Source organism: Hydra vulgaris, chromosome 13, assembly GCF_038396675.1.
Source record: "Hydra vulgaris chromosome 13, alternate assembly HydraT2T_AEP".
Lineage (NCBI taxonomy): Eukaryota > Metazoa > Cnidaria > Hydrozoa > Anthoathecata > Hydridae > Hydra > Hydra vulgaris.
In genome coordinates this window covers 16987737-17009086 of record NC_088932.1, presented here as the reverse complement: position 1 = coordinate 17009086, position 21350 = coordinate 16987737, and the positions used below count along the sequence as shown (strand labels likewise).

The following is a 21350-nucleotide window of genomic DNA, read 5'->3' as shown; positions in this document are numbered from 1 at the left end:
AATGTTTAAAATTTTTAAACATGCGCTAAATGTTTTAAAAGGAAATCATGGTTGTTTTATTTATCATCATGCATATTTTAATTGAACGTCATGGTTGTTTTGCCAATACATTATGTGTATAAAAAATATGTACCGGGTTTTGCATCCATTTAAAACAAACGTGATATCCATTTAAATTTAAAATAAATTCCAAGAAACTAATATTGTATTAATAAAAAATAAATTTAAATAAATAAATATATAAATAAAACCGTTTTTTTGAATAATATAGAATGTTGAGATTGCGCATACGTTAATTGTTTTAATTGAAAATCACGATTGTTTTATTGCCACGATGTTTTAAATGAATGTCATGGTTGTTTTAAATGGATGCAAAAACCGGTATGCAAAGCAGCTAAACGCACAGTTAATGACTCAGACAAAATAAATATGATAACAAGGTGTTATTCATCATGCATGTTTTAAATGAACGTTATGGTTGTTTTACCAATAAGATAAGGCCATGTAAATAATGTGTACCTATGGAATAGGTGAAGCTCAATAAATATGTATAGGGGAGAGTGGGGTATTGGCGAACACCTAAGCGGGAATGCGAATTAAAGACACCAGTTATACAAAATTGACCATATTTATTGCTTATCAATTAGTTTAACTACTCAGTCACAAACCCTAAAAAACAATTTTTGTTAATCTTTTTATAAAATAAAAATTTATGGCAAAAATAAAACCATTGGTGTTCGGAATTACCCGACGTTCGTGGGGTAGTTCTGAACACACCGGGGGGCAATCACAAACACTGGTGTGTAATAACGAATAAAATGCTAATTGTATTAAATGCAAATTATATACAATTATATTGATAACAACAAAAAAAAGGAGTGGTTTTACACATAGGCGCTGGAACATAGGGCGCAGGATGGGCAACTGCCCTCCCAACATTTCTGCGTGGGGGGCAGAGGATATCTTCTGCTCTCCCCCCCCCCCCCCACCTAAAATGCCACTATCTGCGATTCAAAACAGCGATAATTTTATGCACTCCAAAGAAAAAAAACTTTTGCATTCAAAAGAATGCAAAAGCTCCTTTTTTTTAAAAAGAACTTTTGCATTCGATAAGAAAGTATTTTAGCTTATCGATGTTTGTTTTTAAGTTCCTGATGTTGATGTGTATTACCGTGAACTTTCCAATGTTAGTTTGGAGTTCAGCTTTAAAAGTTTTAATAACAAAATATGTAGAGTCAAATACTTTTCTGTTATAAAAGAAAATTTCGCCCTCATATAAGTTTGTCGCAAAAAAAAATATTTTCAGTTTTGAAAACGTCAAAACGCAACTTTTGAAAATCTATTGTTTCAAAGTCATTATCCATGACAATAAAGCAGGGTTGGAAAAAACCCTGTTTTTTAAAAAAAAACTGAGCCCACTGGATTTTTTTGGGTTTTATTGGGTTTTTTGGGGTTTTTTTAAAAATAGCTTTTTTGCTTAGAAAATGAAAGACATAATACCTATTTTGCATTCAAACTATCTTTAAACATTTAATTTTTTCAAGATAATAATTAAAAACACATAATAGGTAATAGTTATACTTATTTATTGAAAGGAGCTTTTACAAGGGAAATTTAATAATTTGAAGAACTGTAAATAAAATTCTCCTTACATAATTTTACTTTGTTTGATTATTACAATAATTTTCAATTCTTGTCAGCTTTTCAGATGTTTTTGACATATTTCCAGTTAAACACTTCTTCTGGGATCATCAAGAATAAACTAAAATAAATATAAATTACACTTAAATAATAGAGATAGAATTTTTTTTAAAATTTAGATGGTTATACTGAAGTTAAAAACGATTTTTCCTACTACTTACCTACTTATTGATCAGATTCGATATCATCACAGGAACTGCTGTCAGCTGCTGAGCTATTGTAAAATGATTTTTAAATCTTCACAAGTTTCATTGCCTTATCTGCACTAAGACGATTCCTGATCATCGACCAGACAAATCCAAAGGTTGAAAACCATCTCTCAATTGAGGCTGAGCTAGCAGGACAGGAGTGTAGAGAAGCTAGAAAGCTGCAGAAATTGGCAGAAACCTCTTTATCCCTAATTTGAGATCTAGTAACCTTTCTTTTCATGATGTTCCACCATTCTGATGGAGAGATAACTTTCAGTGATTCTGAGAACATTTGCTTGGGGAACACCTCCCTGTCCTTCAAGTTAAAATTTGTATAGTAAATCCAAGAAATCAGGGTTCCTGTCCTCTAACCATTGTTCTGCACTGTTTTCATTATCACTATCAATGAAGCTTTTGTAATCATCTACATAGCGATGGTCAGTTATATAGGCCAAAATATCAAAGAGTTGTACAGCATATTGAAATCTCTTCTTTATTGCATCATAGTATATGGATAGCTCTTTATCCTTTATCAATGAATACCAGATATGAACTGCGTCAGAGAGATGACAAGAATCACTCTGCATCTTGTCTAAGGCAATCCCCAATTTTTTCATTTGACTAAGAAGACGACTTGCCTCACGTTTGATGGCTATATTCTCAATTATTCTTCCAATATTGGCTGGAAAATCTTCAATCTTCTCTCCATAGATCTCCACGTAGAAGTTATAATTTTTCTGGTATGTCTCAATGCAGGCAACTTGAGAGTTCCAGCGTGTTTCATTTGGCAGCTGAGGCATACATCCACCTTTTTCCTTTAACAAACCATGGGCCATATGCACATTTCTAAAATATTTCTGAACTTCCACAACCTGTTTTAGAATTGTTGAAAAAGAATTGCAAATGTCTTTCTGTAGCAAATTCATATAGTATACATTACAGCCATATGTTAACATATCAGGATACTCTTGTTTGATCAGCTCTTTCATTTTCTTCATCTTAGCTTTATTGTCAGTGCAGACAGCAAATAAAAACTTATTATAATTATTTTTAATGCTAACTATAGCTTCATTGATGATTTTGAAGCAGTATTCTGCAGTTTTTTTTCTGATCCTGAGTCAACTATGTTGTACAGATAACTCTTTTTTCCATCATAAAATGAGTGAGCAATTATTGGGTCATTCTGAATACTAGACCATCCATCTAGACAAATTACCAACGTGTCTTTGGTTTCCAGTTCGTTCTTTATACCAGCTGACAGATCATCATAGACTTCATTTAATAAATCTCCACCCAGTTTTTTTCGGCTTGGTGGGACATAACCAGGACGAAGAAGAGAGCAAATTTCTGAAACTCACAATTTTCCACTGAATTAAAAGACATGTTACAGCTGAAAAAAAACCCGGCAACTTGCTTGTCTATGGCATTTTTCTGATCATTTGATGTTCTAACTACAAAGTTATTTAAGTTACTACTTTTAAACCTTTTTGCTGGTGTGAAGCTGATAATAGATCCTTCGGAAATTGAAGTATCTGACTCATTTGACAAGAGGCTAATGTTGCTCATTGAGCTTCCAGGTCTTGGTTCTTGTTCATCAGTGTCCTTCTTTCTCTCTTTACACTTCTCCAAATGAATACGAACTCTTTCAATTTTTCCACTAATCTTCTCTGAACAATGGTCACACTGAACACTATTTTTGTTCTTTCTATCTCACTGACCTCCTTCCACTCCCATCCTTTCTTCCTTCCACTTCCGAATGGCATACTTATAAAGATTTTTTTCTGAAAAATACACATTGCATCGAAATATGCAAGTTAAATATACTTAATGCTACACAAATAATAATACTGTTTGAATAAAAGTTTCTTGAGTAATTTGTAAGATAGTACACAGGCCTGACTTAGATATGGCTGATGAAAGCCACTGAGTTCACTGAAAGTATATTGTAAAAAATACTAAATCTATTTTTTCAGAAATATTTAAAAAAAATCATGTCTTTTAAAAATTTTGATTCTTATTAAATACTTAATTCTGATCATATCCGTATCCTCTTTTCAATAATAATTACCTTTTAATTAGTCATAATTATGTTTAAATGTTTTCTGAAATAAATAAATCTCAGAAAAAAACCAAGCAAAGAGAATCCTTTAAATAAAATATTATTTTAAAAAAACCCAAAAAAAACCGGTTTTTTTTTGGTTTTTTTAACTGGGTTTTTTTGGGTGGGTTTTTTAATGCCAACCCTGCAATAAAGAGAACTAAATTAAAAATTTTCAATAGAATTCGATTAGTAAAAAAATTTCACTGTACAGAGTATAGAGTACAGACTCCATGAAAATGAAATAAAATTTAAAAAAGCAAAATTTGTTTTAATGTTTAATCGCACAATTCTTTAACAAATCAATCAATGTCAGAAGCAAAGAAGCCCCGTTTAAAGACATAGACGTCTGCTTTTCAAGAGCGAGGTTAGTAAGCATTTAATATGTTAAATTTAAATCATGGAACAGACGATTGTACTAAATAGTTGTTTAGGTTAGTCAGCATACGCAGTGTAATCATTTTACGGCAGCATTCCATAATCGCAAGACTACTGAAAATATTTTTTTTTAACAAATACTAAAAGGTGAAATGTATGTAATATCCATATCCAAATCCTTTAGGCCAGACACGGGCCAAACTGAAACTGGTGATTGTGCTTGTGAAACCACTACATCCTCACAGTATTCATTCTGATTCATCAACACAGCAATCTGTGTCTACCACACCCACTTTCTCTGCCAAGTTTGAGTCAAGCAAACCTGCTGTACCGGCAGTAACAAGTACTGCCCTGGTCCTTTATCCATTTCAACCCCCTTCTAAGTACAAATTCCCAACTAAGAAATTTGCATCAGATCAGTATGAAATTGAGACGGCTTAATACTTGGCTGCGGTCAACAATGTCACAGAGTCGCCTCACTCACCTCGCTTTAATGCACATTAACAAAAATTACCTAGACAAGGTTGACATTACAGCACTCATGGAGGAGTTTGTGGCTAAAACCCGTGAACTTTCATCCGTATTTGGGCATTTTATACAGTAACTGTAATTGTTTTTGGTAGATTTTGTTTTGCATCAAATATTTAAATATATTGATTTAAAAAGGATTGCAAATCTGCATTTAGCAGGGTTAATTATGCGTAAAAAAATTTCAGTGGGATAACGCCCACCAAACACCCCATTCAGGGAGAGGCACCCCTCCCCATGCCCCACCCATTTCTGCCCCCCCCCAGTCTTTAAATACTTCCAGCGCCTATGGTTTTATATTTATAGAAGCTACAACAGAATGTTACTCATGAAAAAAGTTGCATAAAATTATCAGAAAAAGTTAAAATAAAGTTGCAGTGCACAACAATCGCAGCTTTATTACACTATTGCACGTCTGGAACTTAGCATGGGATCCCCTCTCAGCAGGTAAAAAGAAATTGTCAAATTTATTTTTTTATAATACTGTTCGGAGTTACCCCGCGTTCGCCATTACCCCACTCTCCCTAACATGTGTGTCCGCCTTACCGGGTTTTTCATCCATTTAAAACAAACATGGCATCCATTTAAAATTAAAATAAACTCCGTTAAATTAAAATAAACGAATATAATATTAATTAAGAATACATTTAAGTAAATAAATATATAAACAAAAACTTTTTTTTTTGAATAATATTGAATGTTGAGATTGCATATGCGTTAAATGTTTTAATTGAAAAGCACGATTATTTTAATTGAAAATCACGATTGTTTTAATTGATTGTCACAAATGAATGTCGTAGTTGTTTTAAATGGGTGTCATGTTTGTTTTAAATGGATGTAAAAAGCGGTATAGGGTGTCTTTTTCCTTATGGCAATCTATTCTTTTTAGCGCCAAATTAAAAAAAATCATTTAAAATATCATAAGGACAACATAATAATTCAAATTTGATATTTCAAGTTTCAACATCAATTAATTTGTAACCAATAATATTTCAACATTTTTATTTGGAATGTTTTTATCAAATGATATCAAAGAAAAAGAATCGTTGTTTAAATTTATATTTTTGAAGCCTGTTTGTGATAAGAATAATAATTTTTTATACAATATATATTTATATATTTATATATATATATATATATATATATATATATATATATATATATATATATATATATATATATATATATATATATTTGTATATATATATATATATATATATATATATATATATATATATAAATATATAATGTGTTCTGGTTATACTTAATAAATTATATAAAAACGATATAGATATTTACAATGAAGAGCTTCAAAAAAAAAGTGCAATAGGTTAAATTTAATCTAAACGTAATGTAGATTGTTTAAATAAAAACAAAGTAGATGAAGCCTGCTTTATAAGTTTTTTTCTAATTGTTTTGAGCCTTGAAAAATAATCAAAAGAATTTTATTATTGTTACGTGCGTTAAGTAAAACGTAATCAATACGTTGCACAATGGGACAAAATCGAATTTTTTGTGCCAAAATTATTTTCGTAGTTTTTTTTATTAGAATAACTATATTTATATATAAAATGCATAAATAAAGTAATAAACATGTACTTATACAATATTAAAAAAATATTAAAAAAATTAATTATTTGTGAAAAATAGACAACTTTTATCAGTGTAAACATTAAAAATATTACTTTTCGATGCATGTATTTGTCATAAAATAACTTTTTTAGATTTATATTTACACAACTTATATATTATAACAGTAATGAAAGATTTTGTAGGTATTCTTTGTGTGCAAAACATATTTTTGACATGTTCAGTATTTCTCATCAACTGACCATAAACCGAAGACCAATCTTTTGTTATAACTTTTTTTATTGCAAAAAGTTGCAAAATATTTATGATGCATGGCTATTTACATACATTTAGCATGAGATTTACATAGTCAAATGTTTGGAGGATATTGGAGGATAGTTTATCTGATACTTAATAAAAAAGGTTTGTAGCAAAAGAAATATCGGAAACTGTCCGTTTTCGATGCATAAAAACTAGTGATTACATTTACGTTAAATTATTTTTAAAAGCATGAGCGAAAAAAACATTCTTTATGAAAATAATATAGTTTAAAATGAAAGTCAATAAAGTTAATTTAAAACAATAGTAGCGTAAGAAAGTTGATAAATAAAAAATGCAAAATAGCGTTTTGGAACACATGTCAAATTAACGTGTCAATAACCGCATAAAATTACGCTTAAATTACAGGGTCGTCCACAGTTATTTTCGTCGCGTCCATAATTATTTTCGTCGCGTCCATAATTATTTTCGCCGCGTCCATAATTATTTTCGTCACGTTTAAAATTATTTGATATTATAAAAGATTTTTTTAATGCTTAGAAAATGAAACAAATCTATCAGTTTAATTTAAAAAGTGTTATAGGTTTAGATTCACTCAAAACACGTTTTTAGATAAAATATACTATTTTAATAAAAATTTTACAGTTTGAATGTGAAAAAATACAAATAAGTAAATAAAGATATGAATACAAAGATGTAAATGCAAAGATGTAAATAAAGATATAAGATAGTCAATAAATTTCATTTAAATGAATTCATTCCGTTGGATTCCTCTTACTACCCATTCACGCATATGTGTATAAAATCCTTGTAGTGATTCATTACGAGATGTTAAAAGAATATTTGATATTTCCATTTCCATATCCCCCGTTGTTGCTGGTCTTGGAATAATTCTATTGTATCTATCTTTTATTACCCCAAAAAGCTCTTCAATGGGATTAAGTTGCGGACTATAGGGTGGGAGAAAGTGAACAACACACATTCCATTTTGAATTGCAGAAGTTACAATAGCTGAATGATGAAATCGAGCTTTATCCATAATGATAATATACCTTCGATTATTTAGGGCTGGAATCAATGAATTTTCAATCCATTCTTTCGTACTGACAGCATCAAAAGATCCTACTTTTATTTGAAATGATATAATACCTTCTACGGAAATAGCACATATAAGGCTTATATTTCTTCCCCTTTGTGTTGGTACAGTGATATAAGGTGTACTCCCACTTAATGCATATCCATGATGTCTTGATTGATGAAGGTTAAAACCGGTTTCATCAATAAAAATTATATCAGTATCATTAATAGAAGAAACATGAGTACAATATAGAAATCTCTGTCCTTTAACCATCGCTGAGTTTCTTGCAGCCACAATTGGTTTTAATCTCTTTCTAGTATAACCCATATTTTTTAATTCTCTCTTTATAGTTGTTGTAGAGCATTTATTTTCTTCGGATATTAATTCACCCATATCTATCGCTGTAAGGGAATTGTTTGCCGATACAAACAGTTCAATTTCTCTTCTACGGTCAGTATTAATCTTCGCAACAGGTCCACGTTTTTTTGGTTTAGCATCGGGATTATTTGAAAGTTTCATTACCCAATTTTGGACTGTTCTTAAAGTAAGCCCAGTAGCTTGTGAAATATCAACGTTTTTTTCTTTATTAGCTACCATCCTCTTTATTGTTTCAATGCTTTCAATAGTTGCTTTCTTATAAGAAGCACGACCATTGATTTGCCTCTCTAACTCAACTATTTCATTAAAATTTGATTCTTGATTATATGTATTTGAATCTGTCATAACTTGTTATTTTTATTCTTTAAAATATTTAAACTTTATTCTACTTTAGAAATTGTAGTTTAAGCAAATAATGCTTATTTAAAAAATTCTTTTGTAATATTTTTTAAAGATAATATTTTGAGAAATTATATTGTTGAAATATGAAAATAATTATGGACGCGGCGAAAATAACTGTGGACGCGACGAAAATAATTATGGACGTGACGAAAATAATTATGGACGCGACGAAAATAATTATGGACGCGACGAAAATAACTGTAGACGACGCTGTAATATTTAATGTTTTTTTAACTAGATATTTCCTCTTATGAACGTGTCTTCACCATTATGACAAATTTTCACCGTGCAATGCTGATAGTGATTTTTTAATATTTTGACACGCGAGTGTGTCAAAATACCAAAAAATCTGTCAGATCTGTCTCATTTTGCGTTGAGAGTACTTTGAATCTTAAATTTATTTTTTAAAAGTTCTATGATATTTATTATTATTATTTTTACTATTCTTTTTTTTTTTATTAACATTAATATTTTTATTAATAACATTTTTAACATTTTATTAATAACATTTTTGTTTTGAGTAAATTAAATATATTTTTTTGCGTTTAAAAATTCAAATGAGCTCTTAATAAAAGGATCAACATTAATTTAATAACGTGCATCAAATAAAATAAAATAAAATAATAAATAAAATATTATGTATGTATGAAATAGTATGTCATGAATTATTTGAATTTGATATTATCGTATTGATAATTATTGTATTAATATTGTTATTATTATCAGAGCCGGTTCAAGTATTTTTTTGGCATATGCGAGATTAAAATTGGATCATCAAAAAATAGTGAGTTCTTTGAAATTTTTTTTTAATATTTTAATAAGTTTTTTTTTTTAATATTTTAATAAGTTTTTAAATAATTGTATAGGTATTATTAATGTAATCGTTTCTTATAAATTTAAATGATCAAATATCAAATAAGTAAAATTAGAGAAAAGAAAAATGTATGTTTATTACTAAATTATTATATAATGTGTTTTGGTAAATCCGTAAAGGACGTCATCCAAATAGGGTGGAGGGTGGAGGGGGTCCAGATTAAAAGGACAAAAAAGGACAAGGGGGAGGGGGATCATCAGAAAAGAATGTCACTTTATACAATTTTTTATATGTAAACATGTGTTTTTATGAAGTTAACATGAGGGAATGGTATGCTTTTATTTATCGTAAAATAGGAAAGAAATTCGTGCTGATATTTATTTAAATTTTATTTTTGTATATATAAATATATTGAATTTATTACAATTAATTATATATTGCTCAACCCTTGGTAGTTTCTTGTATCGCATATATCATTAGTTGATTGCTACGTGTTTTCGCGCTAATTCTTTTTGCGAAATTTGTCCCCAAGGACATAGTGTTGATATCATTTATGATTTTTAAATAGAGTTTTACAAATATTTGTCCGAAGGGAATTGCTCGTTTAGCAATTAATAATGATTGTCTAAAGCGAATATTACAAATGATTGTCCAAAGGGAATTGGTTGTGCAGCAATTATTACATAAAGCATATTTTTTATTATTTTTTTATTGTGTGGCAAAAGTGTCAAAGACTATTGTTGTCTGTATATTAAAAGATGGATAAAAATACTGTTCTAAATTCGCTTATAAAATCTTACAATAATACTCATCCGTTCGAGAAAAAAGCCAATAGTCAAAAAAAAGTCCATAAAATATGGAATGAGATCAATGAAAAGCAAGATTTGGAGGTTCAAGTAAAGACTTTGATCCAAAAGTATACCTAAATAGTCTTGAAACAAAAAGGTTCTTTATGTCATTTTGGGCCCAACAAACAACCAAGCAATCTGTTTCTTCCCATGCCAGTTCTTCCTCTTTAGAGTTCCAGCATTTTTTAGATCAATTTATTGAGCCAATACATGTCGTTCATACCACTTCAGATGCCTCTCGACACGACATCTTGATCACACTTCAAACTGAGACGAAGAAAGCCAAGACTCATGCTCAAGAAACAATCAAAGCAGAGATCGTTGTTTTGAATCAAGAAATAGTTGCTATGAAGAGCAGAAAAAGAAGTGGCTTATGGACCGATGGTGAAGAAGAAAGCATTAAAAAGAAGAAGGCAAATGTCCATGAGCTTACGAGTAATCTAAACAAGTTGATTGGTAATATGAAGTCAAAACAAAAATCAAGGGCTGAAAAGAAAATTGTCATGAATCAGGTAATATTTATCGCATCATATAATAATAAGTTACAATAATAATATTGTAGAAAATGAACATTAACTTATTTGTATAGTTCTTTCGGTACTATAGGTGTTCGCTTACCACCCGGAAGTGAAATAAGCTCTTAAAGTACGTGATGGAATCGGTCGCCCTACTGTTGAGGTAGAGCAATCTGAAATATTGTGTGTCATCATTCAACTTGCTGAACATGGATCTGCTGCCTATGAGAAAAGACAATCTGAAATGTATAGGGTGAGAGTACAACTTTAGATAATAAATAATTCTAATAGACTATATTAGGTCTCAATATAACTTTTCAGCCTCTGAACTTATTCACTAATTATTTTTTAATTACTTTTAAAGAGCCTCAAATCGTTGGATAAGCTTGGTGCCGAGCTCGAAAAGAGAGGTTACAATCTTAGCAGAAGTGCTTTACATACTCGTTTGCTGCCAAAACGAAGCGATTCGCTTGAAGGAAAGAGACACGTTCACAGGGTTCCAGTTAAGTTGATGCGGGCTCAAAATGACCTCCATTCAAATCACGTGGATGGTCCATTTTTTACAGCAACTATAAAGAATGTGGAAGAAGTTTGCTCTTTTTTAGGTCCCAAAGATGTGTGCTTTATAAGCCAAGACAATAAAGCTTGGATCCCTATTGGAATCACCGCTGCCAACAAACAAGCTTCTATATTGATGCATACGGATATAGAGTTTCTCTTCCTGATCATGATTGGGTTATCGCTGCAAAGCACAAACACATCCCATCCATCTACGCAGTTATTACAATCAAACCAGATAGGCTTGGAAAATCTGACGCAGTTTCCTATTCCGGTCCCACTTATGTTGCTAATCGATCTGGAAAGCATTCATCATCGACAGCGTATGCTCACGGATTGGACTTTGAACGACATTTGACTCTGCCAGAGTTTAATTCTATCACAAAAGATCCTTTGACCAAGTTGGTCAAGCCAGTGGTTGTCTTCAGTGTTAATGGTGGACCAGATGAAAATCCACGATACGCTAAAGTCATCGAAACTGGTATAGCCTTCTTTTTCAAATTTTTTATTGTGATCTATTAATACAGTTATGTTTCTTCTAATTTAAACATCTATTTTGTTAACAGCAATCCATCATTTCCTTACAAATAATTTGGATGCCTTATTTATCATGACGAATGCGCCAGGACGGAGTGCTTTCAATCGAGCCGAGAGAAGGATGGCTGAGTAAAGAGAAACAGAACTTTGCATTTGCTGTAAAGAGCTGTGCCTCGGTCTTTTCAGGTCTGATAATTGACCAGTTTCCAACGGTGGCCGAGTATATTGACCGAGACAAAAAGACGGAGCTTGATGTCCATCATCTCTTATCAAAGGATCAGGACTGGTTTGCCTCTCATGTGCGCACCAGTCAATGTTTCACTCAAATTGTGAAATGTGAAGATCCCGGATGTTGCGCTTTGAAAAGGAGCTCTTACTTCCATGTTATTTCTGTTATTAGCCAGTCAGAAGATGGCTTGAAGGCTGTACCCATTTCAGACGTCGCCAGCAAGAATTGTTTTCTTTCTGTATTTTTCTTATCGCTTCCAATATTCAGAGCACCATTCCTCGATCATTGAAATCATTCAAACCTCTTCCTTACGATCTGTTTTGTCCCTCTGTGCAATCAAGCTTGTCTCAGAAAATCTGTAAGCACTGTAACTTGTACTTTGCCTCCCAAGTCATGATCAAAAAGCATGTCAACTTTGTTCATTCCAATGTTATTAACCGTATTGCTTTTACTCTTTTGCAAGTCAGGCCTATTCGCATTGCCGCCTAGCGCAAAAGAGAGTTAATGGCCGCAGTTGCAGTAGAAGAGAACGCGGCCTTTGCTGAATGGTTCGATGAGGACGAAATCGAAACGGAGGCCCTTAATATTCCAAATGATTCAACTATTTCAGACGAACCAGACTGCTTTTTTCCAATAATATCAATTGACAATCACTTAAAAAATCCTTGGATAGGTAATGAGTGAGGCAAGTTCCTATCATACACTTAGATTAAATTTAATATGTCGGATAAGAGTAAAGTAATATTAATTTTTTTTTTTCAGAAAAAGAAAAAGAAGGAAAACAAACGTGGAAATATCTATTCAAATTTTGAATGACATTTATAGGAGGGAGGGAGCCTCAATTTTATGACGTCCTTTTTAAGGGAAGGTATAGGGAAAAGAGACAATTAGTGACAAAAGAGGGGGAGGAGGTCAAAAAATGCCTAATAAAGAATGACTTCCTTTATGGACGGCCCCAAAAATACAATAAAAGCATATTATCCTTTAAAATATTTACCCTATTTACATAAAAACTGACTAGAGAATTGCAACACTTGATTGAAGTTTGAGTAAGATTTGGATTTGATTGTTCTATATGAAAGTTTTGTGTATTTTAAACTAACAGTTGTTATTTAATTATTACAATGCCAAGCGGAAGGGTGTTAAATATGGAAGAAAAAGCAAAAGCCATGGCTTATAAAGATTTAAGTTTCTCCAATCAACAAATTGCTAAGAAAATCAAAAGGTCTCGTCATGATGTGAATAATCTTGTAAACTTAGGCGAAAGTTACAAAAAAAATTACCCTAAGGGCGGAAATAAAAAAAAAACCAGATGGCAACATTCTTCCATTATGCGATTGGTATCATCCGGAGTACGAAAAGCAAGACAAATAAAGACTAAACTGGAATTACCTGTAACCACAAGACGTGTTGAAAAAATGTTGTAAAAATCAAGACGGTTCCAGTGGAAAAAAATGATTAAAAAACCACAATTGAGTAAAAAGTATAAAAGTGCAAAATTTGTGTTTTGCCAAGGACGACATGACATGAAACGCAGAATGGACGACATGACATGGAACGCAGAATGGACGACATGACATGGAACGCAGAATGGACGATATGATATGGAACGCAGAATGGACGACATGACATGGAACGCAGAATGGACGACATGACATGGAACGCAGAATGGACGACATGGCATGGAACGCAGAATGGACAAATATTATTTTTTCCGATGAAAAAATGTTAGATGGACCTGATAGTTTTAAGCATTATTGGCATGGTTTGAAAAAAAAAAGCATTGCTATAAGTGGTAACTTAGGACAAGGAACAGTTATGATGTGGGCTGCATTTTGTTTCCACGGCAAAGTTCCAATATGCTTAATTACAACAAAAATGAATGCAAGAAATTATGAAGATCTTTTAGGATGTTTTAATCGAGTTTAGTGAAGGTTTACTTACTAAGAATTGGATTTTTCAACACGATAATGCAGCAATTCACACGGCACGAAATGTAAAACAGTTGTTCTTGAAAAAATATATGCATGTTTTGGATTGACCATCCCGTTCACCCGACTTGAACCCTATTGAAAATTTATGGGGAGTATTGGCACCAACTATAATGGAGGTCTTCGAGAATATAATATGATACAAAAGCTTAAAACTTCTATCTATATAATAAAAATAAAAAAGCATGGAGCGGTATTTCAAAGGTTTGTTTGAAAAATCTTATAAAAATTGCGAAAAACCGAATTATTAAAAACTAATGTATTTAAAAAATTATTGATTAAAACAAAAACTATAAATGATGAATATAGTTTTGATAGAACTATAGAAATTTTGCATGTTTTTTCGAAATATCAATAACTTTTAGTTTCTTTACAAAATAAACTAATAATTATTTTTTATTAACATATTATTTGAATATTTATTTACTCCTGTAAAAAACAAAAAACAAAAAAAAAAAAGGTAAATGCTTCAAGAGTTCATTTATAAGTACAAATTGTAAGTGGAACTACGGAAATTTCGCTCAGTGTAACAACCTTTTCTTGTTTTAAGTTTAACAAAGTCTTTCAAAAATGAATCGGTTTCAATTGTACTAAGACCTGGTGTTCAATTGTTAATGTGGCCATCCACATAGTCGATCATAAGAATTGGTCACTAATACCGGGAGTGTAAGAAAATCAATGCTACATACAAATTACAAACGATGTCATTTGAACTGTTCTTTGTGATATAAGACAGTGTTGTTTTAAGGCAGCTATCGTTTGGCAACATTGGAGCTAAGATTACAATTTTATTAAACAGTTCATTCCTATTGACGTCACTCTTGTCATCAGCTGTCAAAGCGGAATGTAGATTTTTCTATTTTTTTTAATTGTATCTGTTTTACTTTTTCTTTTTTATTTTCATGTTATAGAGGAATTTAAAATGTTTGCATTAATTTTTCATCATTTCGAATCTTTCTGACAAAGAATTAATTGCAGTGTCTAAAGCTACAAAAAAGAAATTTAATTTGAAAGACTCCTTGAAAAAAAAGAAGAAATTTAATTTGAAAGACTTTTTGATCTTTCTCAGTCTCACCACAACTTCATCAGAAAACTTTAGATTGATGTCCAGTTTTACGGCCAGTTTCATTGCATCTGTAATAACACTATATAGGCCATAATCCAATCTCATTTTTTACGGCTAGTTTCATTGGTTTTACGGCCAGTTTCATTGCATTTACGGCCAGTGTCATTGCATCTGTAATAACACTATATAGCCCATCATCCGATCTTCAATAAAGTATCCAAAAAATTTCAATTAGTTTTAAAGTGCTCTGCAGATTAACAGTTTTCACCTAAAGTGTTTTGCTTACTAAATTAAATTTGAACAAGACATCATACCAAGTGACCATACTGCAGAGGAATTCGAAATCTGAAGTTTTCTTGGCAATACCCATAGCAGTACATTTTCCAAAATCATAAATATTGAAATCTAACGTGGATTCATAATCAGCGTCATAAACCACATCAATATGGTATTGCAAAGGTTCAAGGGCGTCTACCCAGCTCTACCAACGGTTTTCACTTAGAGTTTTTACATTAAATTTTTTTACATAAAAAGTTAATATACCCCAATAATGAGTTGATCCTGAAAAAAAGTTACAAGCCTCTTGAATATTGTTGAAAAAGTTAACACCCACAGTACAGGAGAGTGCTGCATTATTGAAAACAAAGTTTAGTAAATGGTTTCCACAAGAAAAAAAAAAAGCTTGTTAAACTGAAGGATCCTATTTTTTACACCTAAGTAATAACAAATAAAATGCAATTTTTAATAACTAAGAGCATAAATCACAGACAAAACCTCAGGATATGCTCACCTCCACCAAGCCATACAATTGTAACACAAAATCCATTCTTCCATGGGCAGATCATGAAACTTTTCATTACAACTTAATACAACAATACTATTTTAAAATTAATATTTAATTTTTTGATTATTAAAATTAAAAAAAAATTATTACTAACAAAACCCTGGGATGTGTTTTCACCAGTTGTGCACTTTTGTGCAACTTTTGTTCAAAATTACCTCACTAAGATTGTTTGTTATTTCCCAGCGGACACAAACAAACAAACTACAATTAATCTATTGAGATTGTATTGACATACAAAAAATATAATACGTGTTAAAAACTGCTCGAATATGGTACTTTGCAACAACAAAAGGAGTAGTTTTATTTCCATAGTAGCTACAAGAGGAATGTTTCTCAAGCAAAAAACTACATAAAGTTATCAGAAAAAGTTAGGATCAATTTATTGCAAACAACGAGTGCAGCTGCACTACTACACGTCTAGAATTGAGTATGGAACCCCTTCTCAGCAGGCAAAGATAAATTGTCAACTATTTTTTTCTATCTTGTTGTTTTGACTATATACGGAAATACCCCACGTTAGCCATTACCCCACTCTCCCCTAGATGTTCAGACAGAACAGTGTTAAACTTTGAAATGTGTTCAACACGTTTAAAAAAGATTCCATTGTTTTCTTTGAAAACTTGTTCTACAAAAAGCATAACCTTGAGTACCAAGGAATTGTACAATAAAAATAGAGGAAAAAAAGCTGAAGTTTTAGTTTTAAAATAAAACTGTGTTCTGTATTTGTTTACAATTTATTTTTTTGAGAAAAGGCTAAAACTTAAATGAAAATGGTGAACTTGACGTACCACTGGTACCTTGTTGTAAAATAAAGCACTCTTATACAGAAGAAGATTCAACTTCTTCATCAAAAATGCCTTTTAAATCTTGAAAATGTGAACTTTTTTCTGACGTCTTCTTCTTCTAGCGTACAAGTTGTTTTAGTTTCTATTTGTTATGATTTAAAAATGGTTAAAAGTACACCTAAAACGAAAAAAGTATTATAAAAACAGAACGCAATAGTTATTAAGGCGTAAATAACAGCAATCAATCATTCTTCTAAATTACTATTACTTTGTATTGATTAACTAACTTAATAGAAATAAATACAATCTTATATCAATTATTATCAAATGGATCTTGTTCTTCCAATCAATAAAAATAGTGTAAATAATACTTTGCTTCTTTTTTGTCTTCTCTTTGTATATATGATCTGCGTTTTCTATAAAAGAATCGCGGAGGTTTTTTTTTTCCTCCATGATGACTCACAAAGTTATTCTTTCAAATAATTAACTACTCACTACTTTTTTCTGTAATTATATTTTAATTGAAGTGCAAATGAAATACATACAAATCGATAATTGATAATATAAGCTTTGGCACCCCTGAATGTAAATTTACGATTACAATAAACATTTAACACGCAAACAACAAAATTTAAATAAAAATGTAATTCACAAACTTGTGCTTTTAAAAATGAAACAACTAATATTCCTCAATCTAATCATTTTTTTTATTAAAGTGCTGAGCAAAAATGAACAAAATTAATAGTATAGGCTATAAACTTTGGCGCCCCTAATATGTAAACAACTCAGTACACATTAAGGACGCCAAATATGACATTTAAGTTTATTTTTTTAAAAATCAGAATAATGATTAAAAAAAAAAAAAAAAGAAAAAAAATTGTTGGCTACACAAGCGCGGCACCACAGCCAAGCTGGCGCCCAGATTATGCGACTGCATAATCTGCATGACCCTTGCACCGGCCCTGATTATTCTATTTGTTATTAAAGTTTGTTTTATATGATTTTGAAATTTATTATCTGGGGCTGAAGCCCAAGATAATAATCTTTAATAATCATAAGTTGGCTGAATGGTAATAAATATTATATAATAGCTTAATTTGTAGCACAAATTATATTTGATTGTATATTATCATTTTTAAATGTTTAAATATAATTTGTTTTTGTTTAGGTCATGGAATTAGATATAAGCAAAGCAGTGTGCCGATTGTTTTTATCTTATTCTTCAATGCACAGAGTTACAGCGTTAATCATGGAGAAAGTTCATTGGTTAATGATTTTTTTAATATTTATTCCAAATTTCACTCTAATTGCTGTTCTGTATGCTTCCAGAAATGGAACCCTACTTTTTCAAGAAAAACACGTAATGCTTTTATCAGTCGTAGATTTGACTGTTGCGATTATTCAAACACCACTTAAAATTCTTATAACAACATACTTAGATAATATGAAATGCTTTCAAATTGCCATAGTCGCATTTTGGCATGTGTTTCCAACTATGTTTTCCTGCTGTGTTATTCTAGTTATATCAATTGAACGCTATTTAACAATTGTACATAGCAACAAGTGGCATGGAATTCAAATAAAAAATATTTACTTAACATTTGTTGTCTACCTATTTTTTTCAATAAGTATTGCAATGAGTTTATGGTTCGCAATATCTATTGCAACTAGTTCTTACGAAAACTCTCCTTATATCTACACAACTATTGGGTCTGTAACCTTAATTTTTCTAATTTTTGTTACATTTACAAATATCAGCTTGTTAACTGGTACTAAACAAATAATGAGAAGTTGTGATATCAATGTTCAGAGAAATAAAAAGGTTGAAAAACAACTAAATAAAACAATTGTAATGATATCAGTTACACTTGTTGTACTTTATTCCCCTACGGTGGTAGCAATGCTAATTTTTGTTGCTGCGCTTAAAACCGGAAATGATCTAATAGAAAATATCCACGTTATATTAATGAGCTGGTCACTCTTTTTTTGCCAAGCAAATTCTATGATAAATTCCATAATTTATATTTTAAGATGTCGAAAAATTAAAAACTATTTTATTTATCAACTTTCAAATGTAGTTATCAGAAAAAGAAACGTATTAACATAAAATCGAGTTAATCGTAAAACTTTAAAAAATATAATGCCTTTCAAACACCTGTGTTGTTGGGAGTTTGTGATAGTTGAAGAAAACCTGTTTGCAAATGTGTTATGTAATTCTTTAGATAATAATTATGTTTTATTTTTATTTTTCATTTAGCCGTATGTTTAAAATTACCAAAATTAAATTACAATAATAGAAAATCCTGGCCGGAGCAACAAACTTGTCTTTTCACCAATCATATATATTTTCTCCAATCATATATATTTAATGATTAAAAAAAATCCCCAGTTTTAAAAATATTTCTGTATTCAGTTTAAAAAATAATTTAAATGATCCCTCTCTAAAAGAAATAATCTCTCTCTCTCTCTCTCTCTCTCTCTCTCTCTCTCTCTCTCTCTCTCTCTCTCTCACTCTCTCGCTCTTTCTTTTAATTGTTTTGTGTATTGTAATATAAGAAAATCAAACCATAGAGCATCGCGAATAATATAAGAAAATAAAACCATAGATCATTCATTGAAAAAGCTTTCTGTTTTATATTTCATGAACAATATGCTTGAAATAGGAAACAAACCGTCCTTTTCATTCTGATCTTAAACCATTGGGCCAAGGATGGTTAATGGCGCAAAACTAATTATTATATAACTTATTAATTGACTTTTTCTAAGGCACCCCAGTGACTATTATTAACGTATACAGCCTGTGAAAACTAAGAATAATATTTAGGGCAACGATCATATTTACAACGATAAAAAAAAACAATCATTTAAAAGCCATTAAAATTCGCATAAAATCTATATAACAATCCAAAACGTTCAATAAACGTTTATAAAACGTCTTTTTGGGACCAAATGTCGGCTTGGACCCAATAACTTTAACGTAATACATTTTTTAGGTGGTGCCCAAAGAAATATAATAAAACCTGGTTGAAATTTTATTTTTAAAACGTAAATACATCATTAAAATTTTTCTTAAAGGTTCTTTCTAACCTGAAAACTTTTGCCGCGATTAGCCTAATAAACAGTAAAAATATCCACATTTTTGTGATATAATTACTCAAAATATACCAATCTTTTTAACATAAAAATCGGAAAATTTTTAGAAAAATTACCAAAACTCATTTGAGAGAAAAATAAACAAGAATAAAATGTTATTTTAGAAATAATATGGGTAATTTAACAACTAGGCGAGCCACACAAATTAGGCGAGTCATAAAAAAGGTTAACGAGCCAAACAAGATAAGATAAAATTTCAGGAACTAAAATGTGTTGAACAAAAACTTCATCTTAAACGAACTTTTAAACTATAAAAAAAAATTTGAAATTTTTTTTTCCTTATGCATAAATGTTTTTAAAAGTAATCATTTCGTAAACTTTTTATTATATGTTTTGTTTATACACCGGTTGCAATATATTTGACTATTAAAAAGACAATTATTTGAGTATTTTTGTATGTTTAAAAGATTGTTTGTGTTTGACGTAACAAAATTTTCTATTCGCCTTTGGTTAAGTCAATATATTGTTTATCAGGGTTATTTTGAAAGGAAAAAATTCATTCGTAAATAATACGTTTTTAAAAAGCATTTGTTTTGTGTATATTTGTAAAGGACTTTTAATAGTACATTTTATTGTATCACGACTAACATATAAAGGCAAGTTAAACCAGTCTGCATTAGCTTTGCATAAAGTAAATTGCGATGAGGATATGGAATGGGATAGGGCAGAAACACTTAAAGTTGAGGATAAAAAATTTGAAAGAAAAGTCCGTGAAGCCTTGGAGACAAAAACATCAATGTTCTACCGTGATATTAATTTGGACAATGGACAATATGTTAAAACAAATTTTTGGACTTCATTCTTTTCATACTTAAGTAAAAGTCGCCATTATAAAGGTGACGTCAAAATATAAAAAAAAGAAAAAAAAAATTTTTGTTGTTATTTAACGGTCACAATTTTTGTAATTATATCATATTATATGCTGATGATGCCGGTGCCTATAATCCGGCGAAAATTTCAAATAAATTACTTAGTATTGAGAGAATTCGTATTATCTGAAGTTTTAAAATAGTTTATATATATATATATATATATATATATATATATATATATATATATATATATATATATATATATATATCTACCCAGCCAGCCAACACATAAGGGTACCTTAAGGGACCCATACGGGCTTCGATACGGGACCCATATGGGCAACCCGTTGCTACCCCAGCGGGAGATGCAAACGGGTTCCACACGGGTCCCATACGGGCTTCCCGCTGGGAAAACCATACGGTTCCCGTATCCAGCCCATTTAATTAGTCCATATGGTTACGACTAGGAAATTTTGTATACAGCCCAAAAGGAGCCTGCAAGTATCATAAGCGTGATACTTTTTCATTTAACCTCTGCCATAAAGTCAATCAGGAAGAAGTCATAAAGAACAAGAAACGTAGAAAAAAACTACAAAATA

At 30.8% G+C, this 21350-nt stretch overlaps 2 protein-coding genes across 3 annotated transcripts; one reads left to right on the top strand and one right to left on the bottom strand.

Annotated features, from left to right (window-relative positions):
- Positions 1-7486: 7486 nt before the first annotated feature.
- On the bottom strand, positions 7487-8542 carry LOC136089691 (uncharacterized). Its single transcript, XM_065815748.1, has one exon. It carries the CDS (start codon positions 8540-8542, stop codon positions 7487-7489), a length of 1056 nt encoding a protein of 351 aa, XP_065671820.1.
- A 697-nt stretch (positions 8543-9239) lies between these two features.
- On the top strand, positions 9240-19025 carry LOC136089349 (uncharacterized). Of its 2 annotated transcripts, none has more exons than XM_065815321.1 (2): positions 9240-9383; positions 17955-19025. In XM_065815321.1, exon 2 carries the CDS (start codon positions 17958-17960, stop codon positions 18891-18893), a length of 936 nt encoding a protein of 311 aa, XP_065671393.1. In that variant the 5' UTR covers positions 9240-9383; positions 17955-17957; the 3' UTR covers positions 18894-19025. The 2 variants fall into 2 exon arrangements, with proteins under 2 accessions (XP_065671393.1, XP_065671392.1); XM_065815320.1 differs by lacking the exon at positions 9240-9383 and adding an exon at positions 17772-17856.
- The last annotated feature ends 2325 nt before the right edge of the window (positions 19026-21350 follow it).